The following is a 26170-nucleotide window of genomic DNA, read 5'->3' on the forward strand; positions in this document are numbered from 1 at the left end:
TAAAAGTATTTTGGATGAGTATATACACAGGTTTAAAAATATAAATGTAAAATAAAATAATGAAATGATCTACATCTAATAGTATAGTGGGTAGCAAAATAATCAAAACTTTATTCCATATGGCCTGATACAATTCCTACTAGACGTATGCTTAAGCAAACTTGATACAGTTCTCATTTTTAGAGCCTTAGAGCTACATAAATATAGTTCCTTTCACCTAGCAGTCCAGAAACTAGAATCCTATAACTATTTTGTAAATAAATGATTTCAAGAACGCAGTCTTCACTTCTCCAACTACAATGTATTAACGTCATTTCAGGTTAATATGATTTCAACAAATCAATAATTCTTGTACTATTATTGAGCTTCTAACCATATCCCTTAACAGCAGTATTTGATATCAACTGAATTTATTCTATACAATTATGCTAAGCAGTCAAATCTGGTAATCTTTCTCAAAAATAAATGTACACTTAACCTTAAAGGAAACAAAAATGGAATGTTACTAAAAGATGCTGATGCACTTATGGAAATCATGGAAAGAATAATTACCATCAGGTTGTCTATAAGAATGATACACCTGGATATCTGTGATGGCATGCCATGAGTTAATCAGTGAGAGTCTGTCTGCTCCCGAGGTTTTATGGGCACGGCTGAGTGACTTGGTTTTCCCATCAGTCCAGTAGATGTAGTCTTCAAACAATGTTAGTGCAATCACCCCTGGAATATCTTGATTAGGGACTGTAATAGGAGATGGTAAGATTAATGTTCAGTCTTGGAAGACTGCCAGTTAAAATATTCAATACTACATGGGATGACAGATACAACTGCTACAGAACTTCGTGTGAATAATTGCTGTGACAACCTGTCAGGCCGGCAAGGTTCTTTATTACCGGTTAAGAGAATGCAGGATCTGGCGCAGGAGGTTGCTTTGCTCAGATTTAGATTGGTTCCACCACTGGGAAGAAAATGAATTCAATCCTGCTTACAAGTTAATGGCTGCTTCACTAGAAACAAATAACATCCAACATTTAAAAATTATATATATATGTATATCTCCATCAGTTGTTTCTAACTTATATCCTCCTTAAATCCACAGGTCATTGTACTGCTTTCTCCCACTTTTAAATGGATTAAATTATATATCCAGGATGAAATGTCTATCTACCTCGAGATAGAGTGACTATAAGACTACTATTGGGCTTCCCTGGTGGCGCAGTGGTTAAGAATCTGTCTGCCAATGCAGGGGACATGGGTTCGAGCCCTGGTCTGGGAAGATCCCAAATGCCGCGGAGCAACTAGGCCCGTGAGCCACAATTACTGAGCCTGCGCGTCTGGAGCCTGTGCTCCGCAACAAGAGAGGCCGCGGTGGTGAGAGGCCCGCGCACCGCGATGAGGGGTGGCCCCCGCTTGCCACAACTAGAGAAAGCCTTAGCACAGAAGCGAAGACCCAACACAGCCATAAATAAATAAATAAATAAATAAAATTAAAAAAAAAAAAAAAAAAGACTACTATTAACCACTTTAGTCACTGAGATTTTATGAGTATGTTTGCTTGCAAAATAAGCTGGGATAGGGATGGAGAAGTATAAATGTGACAAATAACAATGCATCATGCAGATTTAACAATTATAAAACTGCTTTGTTGCAGATTAAAATTGTTTTATAATTATACATTCATTAGAGGACTGGGTTTAAATGTAAACAGTAGATTGAGCTTCACAAATGTAAATATTTCTTTCAAGAGATTCCAGGGTCCTGTTTGGTAAATAAGATGTAATAAATTTGTTTGGTGGCTTGGAGTTAAATAATTTTAAAATGTGATAGAGCGTTCTTCAATTTTTTTAAAAAAAAGCAATAAATAAAGAAAATGGAAATTCCCTAATTTACACAAACATTCCAATATATTTCTCTATATAAATTTTTAGATCTACTTTTAGAAATTCTGCAAAATGTTCGTTAATGAGAAAAGGTACTATAATTCAGGTAATATGTACTTTTTTATAGATTAGAACATAATGACAGAATTTATGTTTGGCATATTCCTCATTCAGCAGTAACTGAAAAACTATCAAAATTTAAAATATAATTCACTTTTTCTAGGGAGGTTTACAGCCTTATTTTTAAAATGCTGGGTAAATTTATATTGTTAACTAGAAGTAGAAATTTTAAATCTACCAATTTGTTATTTTTACTCAGATGGGCCAAATGTGATCAGAGAATTCACTATGACTCAGAAAATATAGAAATAAAAGAGTTAAGATTCCTTCAAATAGGTGACACTTTAAGCCATTGACTACTATAAATAATGTAGTGTCTAGCCAGAAATCCATCTCAGAAGAGATACTATGCATATGAAGGATATAAAAAAACCAAGAAAAATCCAGATGTGCACACTTCTGATGCAGATACTCAAACTGAATTATCCATGTAATTCCCAGACATGGAGCCCATTGCCACAATGATAAGTAGAATTGAATTAAGAAAGATGAAAAGTAGGACATTTTACCAGAATGAATCATGTCTGAGTTATTTATGCAAACTATGCCCACTCTCCCCCTTTGGCTATATAAATTCATTCCAGAAAGATAAACAAATGTGGCAAAATGTTAACAATTGGGTGACTCTTGGTAATAGGTGATCATTACAGCAATCTTTCAACATGTGTGTATGTTTGAAACTTTTCAAAATAAAATAAAAATCCTCAGAAAAAATTGAAAGTCTCAGAAACATTCAACTCAGATTTCCTTAGATGCCAAGCAAGTAATTACATCATTAAATAGGGATTTAAAAATTAATCATCACTTTAAAATAATGTCAGTCCACCAGAGATTCAATTAACTTCTGTACAAAACGTGAAGTTATTGTAAGAACTTGCCTATTAGCATATCAAAAGTGGCACAGTCTGTTGAACTATTCAATAACTAGAGCTGACATTTATTCAGCCCATGGGTGCCAGAAAGTAGGCCCTTGGCTCTAATGGGTGGGGGAGGCCATTCTGGTCCCAGAAGGAAGAATTATCAGGCCCACATATCGATAGTTCTGAGATTGAGAAACCCCATAGTAATGTATGAACTTTGTACATCTATTTAATTTAATACTCAAAACAACTCTATCATGAAACAGTTGACCTCACTTTCAGATAAGAAAACTAAGATTTGGAAAACTTAAGTAATTTGACCAGAGAGGACGGAAAAAACTAGTAAATGAAGATGCTGGTATTTGAATCTAAATCGGATTTGCTGGCTGCTGAGTTCTTTGCCACTTTACCTACTAGCCTTTAAGAAAGCCATCCTAGTAAGGTAAAGTGTGGTTATGGACTGAATTGTGTCCCCTCAAAATTCATATGTTGAAGCCCTAGACCCCAATATACCTGTATTTAAAGATAGGGCCTTTAAAGAAGTAAGTAAGGTTAAATTAAGGTCTTCAGAGTGGGACCTTAATCCAATATAACTTCTCTTACAAGAAGAGAGGGACACCAGGGGTGTGCACATGCAGAGAAATGGCCAGGTGAAGGCACAGCAAGAAGACAGCTATCTACAAGCCAAAGGGAGAGGCCTCAGGTGAAACCAAACCTGCAAACATCTTGATCTGGGACTTCCAGCTTCCAGGACTAAGAAAATACATTTCGGCTGTTTAATCCTCCAAGTTTGTGGTAGCCTTAGCAAACTAATACAAGTATATAAAACAATGGGACTAATTTCATAAGCTCCATGTGAAAATCATTTTATTTAATTACTTGAATGCAATTACACTGTATATGATTTTCAGACATGAGACGATTTAAGCACAGGGCAAGTTTGCTATCTCTGAGTTTGTAGTGATTGGCCACCAGAAACCCTCTGTTATCAGGTAATCAATATAAGTGTATAGAGATCAGAAGAATGAACTCTTATTTTTGGCACATAGCTGGATGTACAAAGAATGTAGAAAAGTCAGGTTAAAGTGAAGGAAAGTAGTCCATTTTCCCAGGAATTGAATCTGTTTGATTCAATTCCTTATTTGATACTGACAAAGAAAAACAGGACTACCACTAGTATCTTTATACAAGCCTATTCCAAGCCCATTCATTTGGTAAACATACGTATTTCCCAAACAGCAAGCATCAAACACAACCACCAGAGTATTCCTTCTAGAGAAAAGAAATGAAGTAACAACACCAACTATGCTAACCAAAAGAAATCTAGTCTCGTACATCTGTAACACTATAGTGGCTCCAACAAGCTACTCTCTAAGAGATAGTGACGTGTTCCCTAACACCACAACCAATGCCAATAAAAATCAAGTAAAATGAAAGAGAGCAAAACAAACAGACAAGAATCTTTACATATTGCCTTTTCTGGGGTTTGACTCATAACTTGGCAGTATGCCTCATTTCCTCTTTAGGACCTAAAATCTCCTTATGAGAGTTATTTGACTATCTGCCTAAGTTTCTGTGAAAAAACTGCTATATGGTAACTGATAAATGATAAGTATAAATGAATGAATGCTGTGTTTGTTTTTCCATCAACACAAAGAGTTCAACCTACATTGGGAGTAAATGAGATGTTCTGAGCCAAAGCATTATATATTTTGGTATGGGAAACGTTCCTGATTCAGAATGAGAAAAATAAAATTGCTTATTTTTGGTTGTATCTCTATTTATATACTTATTTTCACCTTATAGATATGTGTATATATGTACATCTATATGTGTGTGTATATACACATGCGTGCGTGTATTAGGTATGTGTGTATATGTAACATATCTGTAATATATATGCATAATATATACATACATGTATTATATATACATACATATAATACAGAGCAACAAAAAAGATTAATCTTGCGATGTAATTTGGCAGTTAGTGGAGCTGACAAAATAGACAAAATATATATGAAATATAAACATGAAATGTGATGGTGTATGTGAGAAATATTTAACACACAAATTCTTACTAAGACATGGCTGAGTTTATGGAAAAAGTAGTCAATGTTTTCTCAGAATGATAATGGTTATCCTTTTTTAAGAGAAAAATAATATGGCCCCCTATTATACATAAGACTGCCTTTGTTTGATTAAAAGAAAAATGCAAAAAATAAATGTAGGGAACCTTTCATTTTATAGGTATTCAGTAGACATACAAAAACAACACTAAAAACAGAACAGTTGTGTGGGCTGCAGTTTAACAGGTACTTATTATATATTTAAAACCTATTTTAAAGCTGATTTCTGTAGTTAGGCCTCTATTCTGTACAACAGCGGTATTTATTGTACTGTTTCCAGCATTCCACTCAAGCACTAGGCTCCTAATTTTTATTTCATAGACTATATGTATCAGAAGAAAGGAGTTGATATTTGGCAAAAAATAAATCGAAGAAATACTCCTTTGTGGAGTTTTTCTCTTTTAGTCAAGTGGGATGCTATCCTGGTAAGGTTCCTAGTAATTATGATAAATAGAAAAAAGTGGAAATCCAGAATATGCTTTCAGCTTAACTGTTGCCTCACAGTTACAGATACTCTATTATAATACTCTTGATTACTCATTTTTGGGGATATCATTTTTCATGCTAAACAAGTATATTCCTGGATAATACCAATCTAATTGTATATCTGGGACTAACCTAGTTTAAATACTTAAGAACAAAATGCACCAATGACATAGTACTCATCTTTTGTTGAGTTAAAATCTTATAGTTGGTGTTTTGGGTAAGATATTACATTGGGATAATGGCAGATTCAACATAGCTTTGCCCAGTGGGTTAGTACTTAAATAGAAATTTTACTACTAATGCCATATTTTTTTCTGATTTTTCTCGAAGATTTACTTCAAGGATGTAAATGTTGTTTTAAAATATTATATGGAACAATTTTTAATTTTGTTATTTAAAAATTATTATAAATATTTTCAAAAGAAGAACAAAGTTCAACCACCAAATTCAGTAGTTATTTTTATGAAGGAATCAAGATAAGAGTAACTTGAATATTGATTTTTTTTCTTTTAGTTATAAAGAATTTATGTATTGTTTGGAACACCTGAATGATCCAGTAAAGTCAAACTGACCCTCACTCTACAGCTGACAGTTTGGAAACAATCTCCTAAAACTTTAAAGTTAATAAGCATATCAAATAAAATATTAAATTCTATCATCTTTTGATTTTTTATATATTTTAAGACTCTCCCATTTTTCTTATTCTTGGTGTCATTGTCCCAAGTAGTCTCACCTTCCCTCACACCTGTAAAATTAGTTTAATTTTTCTCATTGTTTTTAAACTCTTCCAACCTTTTTTTTGTATCAGCCAAGCTTCCTGTAGTAAACAGAGAACATGTTTTTAAATGATAATTGAAAAGAATTTAATTGAAAGAAGTCAGTCTTATGTACACAAGTGGTTATATTATTTTTCTCTTAATTATTTACAGAGGTGCGGCTAAGGAACCGATGATAAAGTTCTTTCCTAGATCTGATACCAGAAGCTGGTGAAAGCTGTAGCTAAGGAAAAAGAGCCACCTACCAAAAGCAGATGACATTTGGTGGAGGAACTCGGCCACTGCTAAACCACTGTACTGGGTCATGGAGGGAAAGGGGATAAATAAATATTCTGGCCTCTTTCTTCCTCCATTATCTAATCTCCTGCCAATGCTTCTCATGGTTTAAATCCAATCTGAGGCTGGAAGGTAAAAGAGCCGGGGTGATGCAGTCCACAGAAGTCCGCCTTCTAGCATACAGAGCTTGGCAAAGAGGCAAAGATAGAATAACTAGAACTCCCTCCAGTAAATATTTCCAATATTTTTTCTATCTCGCATCTCTCTTCCCTGATCAAAAACCACCAATGACAGCCATTCCCTAGGCAGTACTGTGCAAACTATTTAGCCTGACTGAAACGTGTCTTCAGAAGAGAAGATCAGGATCCTCACTAATCCTCTATTCTGAAAGACCTTGACACTAACAATTGTCCCTGATATCTTTCTAGAAGTCTAATTTACAATAAGGTATGTAGAGAAGCCAGGAATTAAAGTAGTAGAACATGAAAACCAAAAAGGAAGTTATAAAACAAAGAAAAACAATTAGCATTCAAAAAATGAGGTGAGATTAATCAAAGGCTACAAAAGGAGTGTAGGCTGGTAAACAGATGATAAAATTAGATGATGGAAGAAAGTGATCTAACATGTCAAGAAAGTGGAAGATTCATGACAGTGGTGAGTACGTGGGTGAATAACGGTTTCTAGTTTATAGAGAGTAATGGAGAAGAGTGGGTGGAGGGGAATATGGCCATAGTATACTAATTTCCAGAGAATGACTGCTGAGTCAGTAGCTTTAGTTACAAACGCCCCATCAAATAGAGTATGCTTGATGTAACCTTAGGGCCAAGAACATTTGTTCTTTGTCCGTAATTGGGCATCCCCTTCAGTGTTAGTGTTTGCAGATTTTTTAAAAATAATTATTTCCTCAGAACCATCTACAACAGGCTACAAAATATTCCATTTAACATTTGCCTACATGAACATTTTTTCCTGCCTACTCTTTAATACAACCCTGCTTAATGGAAACAGTACTACAAATAAAATTTCAGGCAAATGGATCCAAAATCCATTGTTCAAAATCAATAAAAACATTATCAAATAGTAGAAACACTAAGAATAGTCAACATCACCAAACATGATGATAAAATGTTCAAAATTTATTTTTTCCAATAAAAAATATGATCTTTCAAAAAGTTCATCCATCACTGAAACCTTGAAGAGGAGGAAAAATAAAGTTCTTCCATTCAGCATATGTCAGAGTACATAGCAGATATGAGCTGATGCTACTTGAGTGTCTATTATATGAGGCTGCCTTTGGAATACTGACACTGATCAAATGTCCAGACAAAAGTTACATGTCCTTCCTTAATGCAGTAGTTTACATTGGGACACTTAAATGTGAAACTTTTTGAAATAAATGTAATGTATGATGGCAAAATATAGAAATTATTTAGAGCTCTTCTTTAAATTAAAGCCATTATTAAAAGGCAGAAGGCATCCTTTGCCTACCCTTTTCTGGTATTCCTTGTCTTTTTTTGTCTACCTTGTCACCTCAAATCATATACACTCTCTACATAGATTAGGAATATTCAATTTCATATAATTTAATCCCTTCCCTTCCCTCACTTACATATCTTTAAATTATTCACAATATAAGGTCATATATGGCCACTTTCATATTTAATACCTAAAAAGAGTATTTCTGCTAATGAATAGGAGGATTTATAAGTTTACAATGTAAATTATAGTTCATTTACTTTGACAACTAGACTGTGCCTATAAACATCATCTCTTGATGATGACACTGCTCTTCAATCTCTGAAGTAAACAAAACAACACTGTTTCATGCACTTGGTAAAGATATATTCCAGGTGCTTTGAAACTCTCTGGACTTTTCTACTGGTGATACAAACCTTCATAGATACTTGGAACTGTATTTTCAGAGCTGGCCATCAGTACTAAATATAAGTTATGACATTCTACATACATATGCATTAGGAATGTGTTTGTTAGAGCGTCCTAATGAAAGCTGAAGACTTTGAAAAGCCCTTTGCCTTTAGAACAGATATCAAGTAGAGCCATTTACATGAATTTAGTATCTGGTCGTCCCACATTCCTATAATTATAAATATGCTTCTAGAATAAAAACAGAAAAGAGTGTAACATATTACAAGCATTTTCAAATGTATTCTAGTAGTCCTAGGAATAACTAGGGATAAGTGAGCAAATTGATTGAACAGTCCTCCTCTCTCCCAGTTCCAACCTCAGTCAATTCCTTTAAGAAATGTCAAAAAATCACTGATTGACTAGAAGACCTATTTTGTGGGTAAGAACTTTGAACTATAGTGTGGCAAAGCAACTTGCCTAAATTAGAGAGTAACCTAACCAAAACTAAAGCTACTAATTCCCAATGCTGCACCATGTCATATTTGGGATGGATAACACTGTTGAAAGTGGCTGAAAACTCATATTAGGGTAATACTTTAAATTTATATTTTAAAAAGTATATGGAACGCATGTGACATTTGCAAAATAATAACCTGTTTAAACATATACACAATTTAACGTAACATGTTCTGTTCAAGGGACAAAAGTAAAAGATATGATTGACACTGAAATTCTAAAACTTTTCAGAAATGGCAGTTAATTTCAATTTATTTGACTGGTTCAGGAACATTTCTATAGTAACTGAATTTTATTTTGCTCCCTTCCATTAACTTTTATTGTATTGTAAACAGCAGCACATCAACACCGTTGGCATAAAATAGCCTGTGAAGTCAACTGTTTGTAACGGACTGTGAATGATAGGAAATTTTTTTTCAAAAGTACTAAAATGCAATATCTTACCAAGAAAGAAACACTCTAGAATATTGTAAAATTGGATGGTGGTGTTTATTAGATTCTCTCTCTTTTTTCAGTGGGCTTTGGTGGATATTTACATTTTCTAAAGACCTAAATGCAACAGCTACTGACTTTCAGGATATATGAGCACAAAATACTCCCTTTGTCTTTTTCAGTGTGTTTTTCCCCCTCAGAACAAAACCTGTTAAATATATTTTTGCTATTTCACAAGTAGCATGCTGAGATCTGGATTCTTTTCCCAACATTGATTAGATGATCACTGCATGGGTTATGATTTGGATTTTAAATCCAAGCACAGAACTGCCTCCTCACAACACAAACTAGATTCCCAGAGCAATAAACAAACTAAAGTGTTGGACTGTCAATACAATACTGACACTTCAATATGAGTATCTTCAGGTCTAGGAGTATAGAAACAAATGAAGAGTCATAGTCAACATAATAGCATGAAACTTTAAAGAATTTTTCCACAAAATAAAAGTTCAGTGATAAGCTATAGTTTAGAATCATACCCAATGATTACTTTTCTGAGAAATTAGCAGTTATGAGTGTATATTTTTCCAGTGTGCTGGATAAAATATGTACATGGCCGACTGATTTAACACAAGGTTAAATCATTCAGTGACTCGAAGAATATTCTGAAAAAAAAATACTAGAAGAAATAAATTTTAAAACTCAAGGTCAAGCAATGTTTTTCTTAGCTCACCCTTTTGTTATTACAGTTTACACAGTATTTTCAGTCTTTTTGTCAAAAAACTACCTCTCTATCTCAAGTTCAATGGCAACTCACCAAAAAATGAGGAAAAATAAATCTGAATTTATGTGCTTTGATACAAGCAGTCAGAATGAAATTGTGATCTAAATATAATTTTCTGGTATTTAATTTTCTTTTCATTAAATGGAAAACAAAATCTCTAAGTTAAGGAAGATATGCACAGTTAGGGCTGAAATTTTTCTCAGAAATGTCTATAAAATGTAACCTATTTTATAAACATTTCATTAGAAAAGGCTACACTTTCAGGATGCATAAAATTAATGACAAAGGATCTTTGCTGTGTTCAAATTTCAGGAATTCTGTGACATAAATTTTCAAACAAGATTAGAAGTTTTCCCATAGGCAGGAGATAAAGTTAGTTTGGAAAAAGCAAACAGAAATATCAAAATGTCCCACTAAAGCAAGGTGTACATTTTTAAACAACATGATTGTTCTCTTCACACCTTCAAATAAACAAACACACAAAAAAATTGGATTTAATGAGATATACTCTTTTATTTACAGTAATTATGTTCTAATGACTTAAGTTTTTTATTTATTTCTCATATATTTTGCAATTTATCTATGTCTACTATTTACATTAATCTGAAAAAATTCAAGTATGGATATACCTTTATATGTATAGGGGTGTGTTTATGCTATAACTGTTGCTATTAGAAACTATAACAAGCAGACAGAAAATCTTCAGTTAGTCATCTTTTCAAAAACAAGGGGGCCTGTGGAGAATGGAACAGGCTTTGGAACCAGTTAGATCTGGGTTCAAATTCTAACTACGAGCTATTTGACTTTGGACAAATTATTTAATCTCTTTAAACTTATTTCCTTGTTGCAAAACGGCTTTAATGACACATCTCATAGTGTTCACTGATGGAATGGCGAAAAAAGCATGTATTGCATCAAGCAGTTTCTTGAACACAGTAGGCTTCTAATAAAAGTATGAGTTTATAAGGGGGTGGTTCCAGTTCTTGGAACCACAGTATTAAGCTAAGAAAATTTCCACTGAAAGCCAATAATAATAATAAACCATACATGCAAAACATCTAATACAACGTCATGCTCAAGAACGTATGTTTTCTTCTCTCTTATTGATTTGGTAAGTTCACAAGTACTCAACTTTAAAAGATATTAATAACTTTTGCAGTAATAATCAGGGAGAACTGAGGACTGGATAGGCAATTTGAGATTTTAATTAAGGAAATAAATCTGGTTATTACAGATTTTCAACCCCTCACAGGCTTAAATTGGAGACTAACCTGAAATTAAAACTTTGGGATTTGGCAAAAATTCTAAAGTGATCCACCTAACTGGGAGACTTAGAATTTTAGTTCTGGAATTCCCCTTTGATGCCATTTTTTCCAATACCCTTATTTCTATGGATGAGGCAACTGAGACCCAGTGAAGCTACACATACATTTCAGGGTGAAAAAGCTTTCTAACAGTGGATCCCACCCCAACCCACCCTCATCCTTAGGTTCCCCAAGCTTCTTTTAAGATACTAAGGGTTTTCTTTCTCCAGTCTGAGAAGATCCTTTTACTCAAAGATTTGTGCTCCAACAAAGTTTTAGAACTTCTTATCCAACATCAAAGCCTAAAATTCTCTGAGGAGGATTGTGGTTTGGGAGTGGTAAGAAATCAGTCCCAAAAATATAGGCCTACAAGAAGAATATTATTATTTAGAATCATTGTGTTTAGAATATATTTAAAATCATTCTGTTTCTGTATAAAGACACATTTAAACTTAAAAACTGAGCATTTCAATCTGGAGAACACTTTGAAATGCCAAGTTTCTCACTGGACCTATTTTATATCTCAAGGGATAGTAGGAGGAGAGAGATTCACTCATTTGCAATCCTTCTTCTAGGTAAATTATCAGGTATTCAGAAAGGCTTTTTAGGGAAATATATGATAAAGAATGTTTAACCATATCCTTAGAATTTCTTTGATGTTGACCCTTTTGTTAAATAAATGTACCTCTCATCGAGACAGAGCTTTTCAAGAAGAATCTCTAAGTTATGCTTAGTTTGGTACTTTTTATTTCTTTAAAAAATGTATAAATATATTTGAAATTCATAAGTTATCCAAACTGTGAGTTATTTCCCCCTGGCTAAGTAGATAATAATATAAATCATTCATTTAATATTTGCAGCTCAACCACCAATATTTCTGCTGTTTTAAGTTTACAGATCTTTCCTCTTTATTCTGCTAAATAACTATTGAATGTAACACTCTATCCCCATTCCCACAGCTATAGTCACTTCAAGTGTTTTCTCCTAAAATATTTTAACAGCCTCTAAATTGGTTGCCCTTCCAGGGTCTTTCATTTTCCATGCTGTTGTCAATCTAATAATAGCACTCTATCAACTAAATGCCATCAATGTCTCCCTATGACCTATAGGATAAATTCCAAATTACTTAGTACAAGGCCTGTCACAATCTGGCCCCAATTTGCCCTTGTTCATCTAGTGTCATTATCTTCCTCTTACACAACTTCCAGTTTACAAATTGTGTAAACCCCATACTGTTTCAAGACTCTATTACATTTTTGCACATGCTGTTCCCTCTGTGTGATGAATCCTTCCTTCATTTCCCCATATGGAGAGCTTGTCCTACATCTTTCAGATTTTTCAAAGATCCCATCACTTCACCAAACACTTCCCTAATCCAGCCTGCATTTTGGCAATACTGTACATATACCGCTAACCCTAATCTAATTTATGTTTTTACCTTCATATCAGTCTTTTCCCCCCACTAAACTATAGATGCTTTGAAGGCAGGGACTTATTCAGCTTTGTAACTCCAGGGCCTCACATAATGCATGGCACAGAAAGAGACAACAGTAAATGTTTGTTGAATGAATGAAGGAATGAATGGGCAGATCTAAAAAAAAAGAAATCAGAGAAATTTAAAAAATGAACAATGAAACTGTGATTTAACTGTCTCTCTCAGTTATCCAGTAGTATGCATACTATCCTACAGTATTATTATATCATATTATTATATAATTATTGACTAAAAACCAGTAGAATAATACACACAGGCATTAGGGAAAGATTCATGTAACTAAGATTGCACCTAAATGTTCCCAAGATAGCAAATTGACTAATTCTCTCTCTTTTTTAAAAATTTTACGATGTAGTGCTTGGACTTGTTAAGAAGGTGGGTTGGGGTAGAAGAGGTAGCAGAGAAAGATGGATGTAAATTCTCAAGCAAATTGCAAGTTACATGTCCCTCGGAGGTAATCTGATCTATCGTTTAGGGCACAGAATTCAGAACTTTTAGAAATTCTTAGGCTAGGCAAGTAATAATGCTTCATTTATGGAAATGCTGTATGGTTTAAACCACAACATGTTTGGGGGAAAAAACCTTCTAAACTGTAAAGTGATACTCATGGTTTAGTTTTTCTCCATTATTAAACTTTGACTTATTAAAAGAAAAACGTAATTCTGAAATTTTCATACACCTTTTATACTCTCAGATTACTTTGTCATGACTGGCATATCCCATTCTTTTGATGGGCTCTGGCTCTAGTTTTAATAAAAAGAATAAATGAGAACAATAATACTAGTCTGGTTAAGAGAGAAGAGAGGTCAGTGGCCAAACTAATACAAAAGTTACTAATGTTATAATAGTCTCATTTTCCACCTCCAAATATGCAACTAGAAAACCACGGCTTTTTTTATGTCTTTATGGGGACAATGCAAGGAATAAAAAAATCCTATTCCTCTTTACAGACATCTCAAATGAATGACTCTTTTTTTATTGGTTGTGAAATTGGCATAAGTCAGGCTGTGTACAGTTAGTAGCTCATTGGTAACTACCAGGTAATTACTGGCTTGCATTCAGATATTGGCAGATGCCTAACAAGACACTTAGTGAATTTTTTATTAGTCTTTCTGAAAAAGCCTTCAGGAAGAAATATTTCTGAAGGCAGGAACTCTTTTACTTTCCTTTTCTCCCGCCTTGAGCCTCAAAGTATTTTAAAAAATCAGATTTTTAAATGTTAGTAACATCATACCTGAATATCTTTCAGCCAAATATTTTACTCTTCAGTAAATTTAGTTTCACTTCTCCTTGCTATCTATGTCCATCTACCCAAAGTCATCACCAGTACTGTGATTGAAAGACACTTCATTTACATGCATTTAATTTTGTATTAAGTTTTCAAAGCATTAGTCATCCACATATCTGACGTAATTTTAAAATAATGGGGAGGGGACGGAATCAATAGTTTCTAATAGACATTTTTAACTAGTTTTTGTTATTCAAACAAAAGGCTCAAACAAAAATAGGCAAATATTTGATGCTAGAATATATTTTAAATATTCACCTATCTAACCAAAAATTGTTTAAATTTTATTGTACAGTGAAATTTTAGCACAAAGTAGTACATTCACAACAACTTAGCATGCTAAAAATACATGCTAAAAATGGTTATGTGGGGAAAATACTGATTGCTACAATAAAACTCAATTATATCATCTACAAAAGTTGCAGAACATTTCATTATTGATTCTTCAAAGGAGATATAACTGCTGAATGCTAAGTGTAATTTTGATTTGTCAACATTGCTTTTGCTGTAATTAAAACCCTAAAGTGATCTTTAAATAACTCTTCATTCCAGTTGCATCCTGATGAGTTTCTTTATCTCTATAATTGGAATGCCAACACCTAAATAAGTGACTCATCCGACACTTGTCATACTTCAATGTTCCCACCCTTAAAAAAGCACCTCTAAAAGCTTTCTGCTGGCATTTTTAGTTAGAAAGACATATTTATTAAAACAACAACTGAGAGAAACTTGGGCAGAGTTATGGAGTGATGTGACTTCAGTGATGTATACCTCCTTTATTATTTATTTTTTAAATTTATTTTAATTAAGGTATACTTGATTTACAATATTATGTTAGTTTCACGTGTACAACACAGTGATTCAATAGTTTAACAGATTATACTCCATTTAAAATTGTTATAAAATTTTGACTATATTCCCTGTGCTGTAAAAATATATCCTTGTAGGGCTTCCCTGGTGGCGCAGTGGTTGAGAATCTGCCTGCCAATGCAGGGGACACAGGTTCGAGCCCTGGTCTGGGAAGATCCCACATGCCGCGGAGCAACTGGGCCCATGAGCCACAACTACCGAGCCTGCGCGTCTGGAGCCTGTGCTCCCAACAAGAGAGGCCGCGATAGTGAGAGGCCCGCGCACCGCGATGAAGAGTGGCCCCTGCTTGCCGCAACTAGAGAAAGCACTCGCACAGAAACGAAGACCAACACAGCCAAAAATAAATAAATTAATTAATTAATTAAAAAAAAAAAATCCTTGTAGCTGTTTTATTTTATACATAGGAGTTTGTACCTCTTAATCCCCTAATTCCACTTGCCCCTTCCCACTGCTAGTTTTTAATTTTTTAAAATTCAGTGGCTTCATTCTTCTCTACACTGTCATACATTTGAAGGGCTTCACCTGACAGGATTAAATTATCAATAATTCTCTCTTCCTTGCCATTTCACCTCTTTCCTTCTTCCAGGGGTTTTGATCTAAGCTTACTGCCAGAGAAGAAAGCAATCTCTTAAACTAAGCCATACAAATGTATGGCTTTATTTGGGATCTCTCAGTGAAACTTGTACTTTATTTGGGATCTCTCAGTGAAACTTTACAGTACTCTCTAAGTACTTTACAAGACACTTGAAGATGAAAACACCTAATAACAAAGGTGACATTAGGTCACTACAGATTAATAAAAATTTGTTCCTCTTCTTCATTCTGGGAAAAATCTAATCTTTAAAAAGCTACCTGCATCTAAAATATTTTGAGTGTTCATGAATTGTTTGTGGTTTCTGTTATATTCATGTCATCTTCACCTGGATCCCATTCTTTTTTATTATGTCCTTCTCCTTTGCTCTTGTTAATTCCCTCATCCTCAGCTATTTTTTCTTCTAAGACTTTTTGCCCATCCCTAATTCTAGCATTACCTCCCTCATATCAAATTTCTTCCTTCATTTTTTTAATATTTAGAGTCTTATAATCTACTCAGAGTTATAAAAAATAGAAAAATAAAGTACCTATAGAATTTATATTCAAATAATTTCCTAAATGTTACTCTAATTTGAAAGCTGTTTTTCATGTTACTTTTTGTTGATGTTGTTGATTAGATAACAATACATTTAATCATGTATGTAGTCTAACTGATAACTTTTAAATATTACTTCACTGTCTTTAAAGAATTATACTTTCACTTAGTATTTAAGAAAAGAAACCTATCAGATTGCAATAATAACCTTATCTTTATAAGTAAATATTCTGTTTCAGTTCAATTAGGATATATGTATATATTAACTTATAAAAATATCATTCACTATAAAAACTATTTAGAAAAGTACAATTAGAGAAAACATTGACAATGTCAAAGTAATTTTTATGTATGACTATAGAAGGTCTGAATAAATATATCTAATTCTTATTTACCAATGTTGTCACAAAGGAATATAATAATGTAATCTTAAATTAAGAAATGTATTTGATGAAAGTATATAAAATAGATAAATATGTATATATATGTATATTTTTTTCTAAATGAGTATTTTATGCACTGGTGAAATACTGAATCATTTGTGCTATGGGACCAACCTTTGTGTCTGTGAGATCCATCCATGCTGCTAAACTCAATATGATTTTCATCAGCCCAGTAGAGTCTATGGTTGACATAATCTATTGTTAGTGCCATAGGTCTAGAAATCTTGGTTTCTATGACAACACTCTGATTGGTTCCATCCATTCCAACACGTCCAATGTGAGGATACTCACAGCAGTCAATCCAATACAAATACCTAGAAAAGAAAATCAATGGCCACGTTGTTTACAGACACTCAGGGAGTAAAACATCTTACAGTATTTCTCTTATTTGCTCAGCTATTCCCAAATTAATTCTTGTATCTCTCTAAATTGCAGCTTGTAAGAAGCATACTTCAATGCAAACTTTTCTTATGCTTTTTTTTTAAACATGTAGCACACTTCGAAATATCCATATAATTTTAAACATATATTTCCTTTAGTATACAACTCATATGTATATAACATTTCTGCAAGTGTTAACAAATAATAGATGCGCAAAACTAAAGAGGTAAACCTTCAAAATGCATCTATAATGTTAGAGGAATAAAACTATCTAAATATTTTTTTTTTCCTTTTGTGATTTACCTATGAAAAATTCAAAATGAATTACGGAGAAGTACATTATATTTTCTTGAATGTTCATTGCTCAGTGTGGTAGCCACTAGCCAATTGTGACTCTTTAAATTTAAGTTAATTAAAATCATATAAAATTAAGTGACTTCCAAAAGTGAAAAATAATTTCCTCCATTAAATACTATTAACAGAGTACTGCAGATTCTTAGAGGTGAATAGTAATGTTTTTGAGGTCATTAAGTAAATTATGAATTTCAAATGGTCTGAGCTCCATGTAATAGCAAATATCTTTTGTTTGTATTCTGAACATTTTATTTGGCTAATCTTATCATCATCTTGAACCAAGATACCACGAAGAAGAGGAAGAGCATATTTCACGGAGTCCAACATCTGTTACATCACTCTCAATAAGTTCACGGAGAGTTTGAGGCCTGAAATCCTCTCCCTGACATTCAAATTCTTCATTATTAGACACAGACTTTTCCAATTTACTTCCCACTATTGAAATGTATGAACTGAGGTCTAGTGGGAGTATTTATAGTCCTACATTTTCACTTTTTTGCGTTTATCATATCATTTGCCTTGCTCCTGCCTCTTCAATTATACAGATACTGTGATTCAGACATAATTCATATTGTCCCCTCTGTTCTCCACAAATTCTTCTCTGATTTGTGTCAGTTCATGTTTTTCAAGGTAGGTTACAAGATTATATATATTTGAGAAATGGTTTGTTAAGCAAAGTAAGCATCATCTTGTTAATTATAGGATTTTTCAGAGCTTTTAATACGTTATATGATATAATGACTCTCTAAGAGGGAGCTAAAATATCCTTTTTTTATCACATAGTTTTGGGTAACTACATTTATTTTCCTAGAGCAGTTCACAGGAAACACACTTTAGGAAACTGTGCTTTAGCCCCTTCCGGTCTACAGAATTTCTTTATCACATGTATAATTGAACAACACAAAAATCATGCACATAGGAACCCACAAAGCAGTAATGATGTAGGTTCTTAGGCTTCAGAATCAGAGAACCTAAATAAATCAGTTGGTGGAACATCTCTGATAAACCCCAAAGCCGTGCTTAAGTGGATTGAGAAACATATCTTGAAACAATGATTCACTGAGGCTATAATATGTGTCAGACATTGCTTAGTACTGGGAACACAGAGGTAAACAGATATGATTTTTGCCATCAAAGATCTCTCAGTGAATACAATAGAGGTGAATGTAAAACAAATGAAAAAATTAAAGCATATTATGATAAAACTACTTTACCATGGAGGCACAAAAGAAGGAATGACAATTTTACCTAGATGGAAAAAAGCATGAAAAATCTTATCTTCATAACTACCTTATAAATTTCTTGATAACAGTGATCTTTTATCTCTTTCAGAATTTAGAATAAAGTATAACTTAATTAAAGATTTTAATGCTGCAACAGGTCTTGAAGATCATGTAGTTTTAGGCCTTCATTTCACTGACAAACTGAGACCATAAAATATTATGAGCTTTGTCCTAGTCTGTTACAATAGTGATAAAGCTGGAACAAGGGCTCAGGTCTCTAGATTTATAGACTAGCTTTTTTTAAATGTATTTTTTTATATTTAAGATAAAATTCATATTCCATTAATGATGTTGTCTAGCTTTTTTTTTTTTTTTTTCCTAAGCAACACTATGTAGAGTCTTAAAAGCAAAAAAGGCCTAAAAACAGGTTACTTGGGTTCATATTCCAGGTCCACCCATGTGAACTTGGCACTTTAGTTAGCCTCCCCTGAGCCTGGATTTACTCATGTGTTCAAAAGTGATAATAGTAGTTTCTCCTCACGGAGTCACTGTAAGGAATAAAAGAGAGAACACAGGGAACAAACTTGGAACATTTACGAATGTGTAGTTAAGTATTCGGCAAATGTTAACTATTATTATTTTACTTGCACTAGCTACACAATATATGCATTCATATTGGTTTAGTGATAACTGTCTAATAAATTACTTATTGCATCTGGATTGTATGTATGTTATTACATGATTTGCTTGGATTTTATCATGTGTGTTATTACCTGATTTGCCTATTTCAGTACCCATTAGAAGAATATTATAAAAATGTTTTACTGTATTGAAGGAAAGCACAGTTTAACTGTACTCAGTATAAAGGAGCCTTCATAAGCACAGAATTTACTGTGCATCTCTCCTTATGGGTAGCTAACTTGCGATGACTAAATTTCATTTCCTTTTCCATACTTAAGCCTCATTACTATACATTTAAGTTTCTCAAAAAGCCTATACAAGACATTCTGGTCATTTTAACATCTAAAATGCAACCTGCCAAATATTATCCAAGTACAAAATTTGTTGTAAATAATTAATGCTGAAAAATGAAAAGTTCAGTGAAAATGTCAAAAGGAGAGTCTTAAATTTCATCCATATGATATGTAATATTTACCTACGATCACATACGAAAAATCTCAGCTCCAAATAATAGCTATTCTGTAAGTTACAACCAAGAGTAAACATATAAAAGAATGTCTTCTTGTAACCATAACAACAGGCTTTTGTGATTCCTGAGGATGTCTTTTATAGTTGAATCTGATACATTATATTTCTTTAAAACAAATTAAAATAGAAGTCTGCTATCAGTTTTCACTTTATTTTTCTGAATTCAGGGAACATATTTAGAGAAACTTCTTCCAGTTGGAATTATTTCTGATTTTGAATTATAAAATTAATTTTTAATGTTCATTCCCTGTGTGTTTTTGCCTAAATATGGGATTATAGGCTTAAAAATTGGTAGGAAAAAGGTGGGGATTTTTAATGTGACTGCTTAGCTTAATGAAATATTTCTGTTTTTCCCCACAGCAATAAAAAACTGAGTTTTCTTTCCTTATACGATTTTCATTCCCTCACAACAAAGGTTCCCTTTGTTATGACTCTTCTCTTTGAAACATGCAGGTTGTTTACATACCAATAAATTGGTTTCTGCATAGATGCAGGTGCAATACCCCTGCAAACTACAATCCTATGGTTTGTGTATATCCAGTAGCCTATTTATTATTACCTTCAACAGTAAATTTAACAGTTTCTATGTTAGGCACAAACAGTAATTAAGCCATGGCCTTTCTGTTAAAGGAATTCACTTTCTAGATGGAGAGAGAAACATTTACACCAATAATAGTCATGTAATGTTACATGTTCAATATTGCTACTGAGGCGCAATTGGGGAACTTTCACAGAGGAAGTGATATTTTTTGCTGTTGTTGAAAAAATAAGAAGTTATTCTAACTGGAGGAAAAGCACAGGGGCATTGTAGAAAGTAAGAATAGCATCAGCCAAGATATAGAAGCACAAAATGTGTCTTTTCCAAATGTATTTGCACTTCCAATATACATATTAACAACAGTGGATAGAGATTCTGAGTATATGAAATGTCCTTCGACATACTCTCATTAAAGGTATTTCAAAGTCAAAATAGAACCCAGTATTATTTTCTTGTGATATTGCTAATAGACTATTAGAAAAGGAAAATAAATAAAAATATGTTTTAAAAATAAGGCATGCATATAGCTGATTCACTTTGTTATACAGCAGAAACTAACACAACACTGTAAAGCAATTATACTACAACAAAGATGTTGAAAAAAAAAAAACGCATGCTTATAATGATTAGGCAGTTTTCTTTATTTCCCAAAAAACTCATATTATCTGTAGTAACTTAAAGTTTTATAAAAAGGTAAATTGTTAAAATGGAAAAAAAAGTATTTTTTTTCTTATGCCGTGTTTGGATGGCTCTTGGAAAACCTGCTCACAACCCAAGATAACTTTGTTACTGGAAACTCTAATGTGATATATGTAATAGGGAAAAGAGCTGACCAAAATTTGGAAACTGGATTAAATCCCCAGTTAAAAATCGTATTACAGTACCTAAATGATCCTGAGAAAGTCACTTAGCCACTTTGAGGCTGAATGTTCTTACTTGTACTAAAAGTATAATAATAAAAATACTCGTATCTTTTTTAGAGACTCTTGAGTAAACAGTACAAGAATCTCAAGTGATAAAACACAGAGATAGTTTTCTAATTCATAAAATGCTATAGAAGTGATATTGATCATCATTATCATTATTATTATTATATGGGACCCCCAATCCCAGTAGGTCCTTCCCCTTTCTTATATCTGCCCCTTTTCCTCTGTTCCTCATATTCTGAGGAAATCATTTTTCTATTTACCTGTTTGCCCAAGCCATAAGCCTCATAAGGTTTGTTTTGTTGTTGTTGTGTTGTATTACATTCTGATTTATTCCTAGCTCTTTTTTACGCTGTAAAGTGAACCGGTATCAAAGTTCTGCAATTTTATATACTTAATTTGCTCCCTTCGTATGACTAATTTTCAGTTCCTTGGATATGCCTTGCTCTCCTATGTGTCTTTGCTTTCCCATAAAGCTTCTTCTTTTTGCCTGAAATGACTTCTGCTCTGAAATGTACCACATAACCTGGCTAATTCTTACTTCACCAGTCTTGTCCAGGAAGATTTCACTGACCCCATTTGAGATAGAAACATTTTCTGTTTTCTCCACTTCATGAGTTATTGTATTATATGATAATTATTTGCTTATCTGCCTACTCACTGGACTGTGAAATACTTGGAGACAAGGGTTGTGCCTTTTATTTTTATATTATACCTAGAACATTGCCAGATATACACTAGATGCTAGAGAAATATGAGTTGAATAAATGAATGAGCAGATGAATTTATTTTCTGTTAAACAGTCATATCATACATTTACTATAATGTCTATCATCATGGTTTTTTGTTATGCTGAAGTGACATCTTAAAGACAAAATCATGCTCAGCACAGTTTTAACATTATATTTTCTATTCTACTTTAAAATGCATCTATATCTATGTCTCTTCTGTATAAATGACAACTTTTATAAATCTTAAATGTAAATGATATTAATTACCCAAAATTTATGATTAAATAAATTTTAATTTATTTACATTGATTTAGTACATTGATTCCCAATCAATAACAGAATGATTGGGATCATTGGATTTCAGCTGAACTTAAATGTAATAGCCAGGAAAATGATCTGTCTACTTGTATCTTCTTTACCATTCTTACTAACCAGCATATCTAAATTGGTGCAGTGACAACTGGCATACTACCATTATAAGAAAGGACCCCCAAGCTACCTTCTAAATGTTTAGTCGCGTTACTGCATTAGATAGTCCAATGATCTTTATCTTCCCTTAAATAATCCTTACCCTATTCCTCACTAAATATCGCGACAGAAATCACCTTCTCAAGGAAAGAGGGGTCAGTAGTATTGGCATATTCAAAACATATGCAAATCACAGTGGCAATCTGACACAGAAAGGTTCAATTGCATTTTTATTAAATAATCTTACAATTTGAGCTGCCATTTTTGAAGCAAGATTGCACAATATTTTAGACAGCTATGGTATTTTCACCCTGAAGCTCATCTCATAAAAGCTAAAATCGAAGTCGCCCTATTGTCTCACTCTGGGGAACTAGGAAAACAGTATGAACAAAAAGGTGTCATTAAATTTTATCTGTTGGAATCTGTTTATCTGCTATGTGGCTTTAATTGTTTCATAAAAAGATCTAATTTTTATGTTTCTTGGGTTATAATCTGCCATTCCATATCATAACCCAAATATTATTTAAAAATGAAATCAAAGGAGTCTCCCATAATATCTACAATAATTTAGTACTTCATTGTTTTAATTGACACTTTTGGTGGCTGGGTTTATGTTGACGATAACTTAAGACTGCTGTCAGTTTATGGGATAATAACTATAACCTGGGAGAAATAAAACTTAAAGCTAGATTCAGCTGTGTTCACTATGCTAGCTTTTGCTTTATAACTAGGAAATTCCATAATACTGGTATTATTAACAGATAATGTTTCTTTCATTTGGAAAATGAAGCATCTTGAAAATTATTGGATGAGAAGCTAAGATAGCCGTACTGATTTTGAAGAAAAGGACAATGGACACACTAAAATAAATATCTTCTGATAAAATACCAAAGGACTCAAACATTCATATTCTTATGAATGAATAATGACGATAGCCAAATTTAGTATATCTGGCCATTATTTCTTGAAACATCTATAGAAACAGACGCTCTTGTAACTCTGTTTCAGTTAAAATAGAATTGCCACTCTTCTGTTGCTATGGTAAAGAAAATATTTTAAAAGGTAACAAAATAGTTACATAATTATATTGCAAAAATTTTAAACTTGCACCATTACCTTGGAAACAGAGTAGTATTTACAGTACAAGTCTTCTACTATTAGGTACTGCTTTTACCCAAATTAATATTTAAAATCAAGCTCCATGCATACTATGATATGATCACTTTGCCAGTTATAAACATGAGACCAAAAATCAGAGATACAATATATTAACAAGAAGCAAAATCTAATTATTGCATATGGTATGATAAAACAGTGATTTGGTAAAACACTTCATGGGAAATTAATTTAGACAGCAGAAAATTTAGAGCACTAGAGTTAGCATAATACTTGTTACTCTAAATGTGTCCTATTTTTAGAAAGCAAATTTAACAAACATGTTCAATGGGTTGAACTTCTACAGAGATCATTTTGGAGTATGTAATCACTCAGATTGTAGTGTAAAAAAAAAAAAAGAAAGACATGCCTTCTCTACCTACCAAAACAACATAATTGAAAGTGAATGATAATGGTCATAATCTATAGAACTTTAGCAAACAGCTTTTGACACCTAAATGTGTGTTCATCCCTCATCTGAGATATCCAGCCAGATGTCCTTGATCCTTATGATGACTTGTTCTTCATTCTCACAGAGAAATGCAAAGGAAACCCAACTCTAATATGAATCTTTCCCGATATTCCCCCTATGCTTTTCCCTCTGAATACATAGATAATACACCCTGTTATTTATTATTCATGGATGCTACTTAAGTCTCCTGCTCTAAAGTGGTTCAGGAATTACATCATCTCTATTCATGACTACTACAAATACTACAAAACAGGATCCAAGAGTTTGTGCTTCGCCTGTCTTTCCTCCAAGATTTAAACACATTAGAATTCGGATAAATCTGTATGTTTTATTCATTTCAACAATACATTTATTGATTAGTTAGAAAAAGAGTTGTGTTTAAAACCTTAAAAAAATACTTGCTCTAAAATCCCATCACTTTAATTTTTTTCTTAAAAAAATTTGTGATGGTCACATTTCTTTTCTTTTTTTTAAAGTTTTTTTGATGTGGACAATTTTTAAAGTATTTATTGAATTTGTTACAATACTGCTTCTGTTTTATGTTTTGGTTTTTTGATCACGAGACATGTGGGAATCTCAGCTCCCTAACCAGGGATCGAACCTGCACCCCCTGCATTGGAAGGTGAAGTCTTAACCACTGGACCACCAGGGAAATCCCTGTTATAGTCACATTTCTCTTTTTGATTTCTCCATAAAAATTTCTACACATTTACACTTTTCATGGGTTCCCATGTTAAAATATATAGACCAGGATTTACCACATTGGACATAATCCACAGTCTTAATCTTTAAGATTTTCAATGTTTGTTACAAACCCAGCACGAGGATCTAAAGACAGGTCCCTGGGAAACTTCAGCCTTTTGCTAACAAGTATAGTAGGGTATAAGCCATTGAGTTTGGATACTTCAATGATCCTTTTTTCTGTGTCAGACCAATAGAGGTTTTTTCCAATCCAATCGACAGCAAGTGCACTGGGGACAGCTGTGTTATGCACTACCTAACAAAATAAGAATTTAAAAAGTTAACAGTGTAAACGCCTAGAATAAGAACTAAGCAATTGCTTCTTGATTTTTTTCAGAGATACAGAATTGTATTTAAACGTTTGAAATGGAATTTAGATAAGCACAAAACATAGAACAATTTACCTAATAAAATTACTTACTTGTTTATGAGAAATTACCCAATATGTAATCAAGACCCCTAGAAATTCCATAAAGGTTTAAGAAAGAAACACCAAAATAAAAGGCTCTTGGATGGTTACACAGTTGTTTATCACATTTTCATTATAGTTTCCTTCTCCTCTCAAAATTTTGGGCAAAAATTCTATCACAGGCAGAGACACACAGGCACAAAATAATTATTGATATTATTTATTAATAACAGGTTATTGGGGAGATACCAATAGCATTCACCACTCCCCCAACTGTTCTTGCCCTATTTAAATTATCTACTACAAAGAGAGAAAAAAATACAGGCAAGAACATACATTAAGTATTTCACCCAACCAAAGGGAAGTAAAAATATACTCATTCAACTGCTGTGCTCAATTGTAACCTATGTCAATATCAAATATAATAAGGATATAGGCTTTGTATGCACAAATATGCTGCATATAAAATAACCAATAGCAGTTATTCTGAACTCCCTGTACCCAACCTACTGATTGTTTTGGCATTTTATATATATATACATTACAAGGTTTCATTAATATTTTCAAAATTGACTGCTTCCACCAAAGCTTTCTATACAATATTATAGATGGCTACAAAAAAAGTTAAAGTAATTGAGTTCTATCTACTTGAATTTGAACTTCTTTATAATACATTTTACTATATATATATACAGTGCAAGTAATTTTATTTTAAAACTCAAGTCAGCATAGAAATTGTGCCAAGTAGTTCATATCTATAATGTGACACGTGTTTAATTACGATGCTGCCTACTCAGAACATTCATGATTTTACACAAATGCATTGAACTAATTCCATCTATATAGCAAGTTAATTTTAATAGTGCTGTAAGTTCAATCTACAGTCTAATAATTATTTTTTTCAACTAC

At 33.0% G+C, this 26170-nt stretch overlaps 1 protein-coding gene across 1 annotated transcript in view; it reads right to left on the reverse strand.

Moving 5' to 3' along the window:
• LRP1B (LDL receptor related protein 1B) overlaps window positions 1–26170 on the reverse strand; it is a gene marked incomplete at its 5' end in the record, with an annotated part of 1521642 nt that overhangs the window by 209982 nt on the left and 1285490 nt on the right. The window contains 3 exons of the mRNA XM_061199746.1: window positions 553–741; window positions 16769–16968; window positions 24927–25108. Coding sequence (XP_061055729.1) covers window positions 553–741; window positions 16769–16968; window positions 24927–25108 — 571 coding nt within the window. The remainder of the gene's footprint in view (window positions 1–552; window positions 742–16768; window positions 16969–24926; window positions 25109–26170) is intronic.

This window comes from Eubalaena glacialis, chromosome 1 (assembly GCF_028564815.1).
Source record: "Eubalaena glacialis isolate mEubGla1 chromosome 1, mEubGla1.1.hap2.+ XY, whole genome shotgun sequence".
NCBI classification, from domain to species: Eukaryota; Metazoa; Chordata; class Mammalia; order Artiodactyla; family Balaenidae; genus Eubalaena; species Eubalaena glacialis.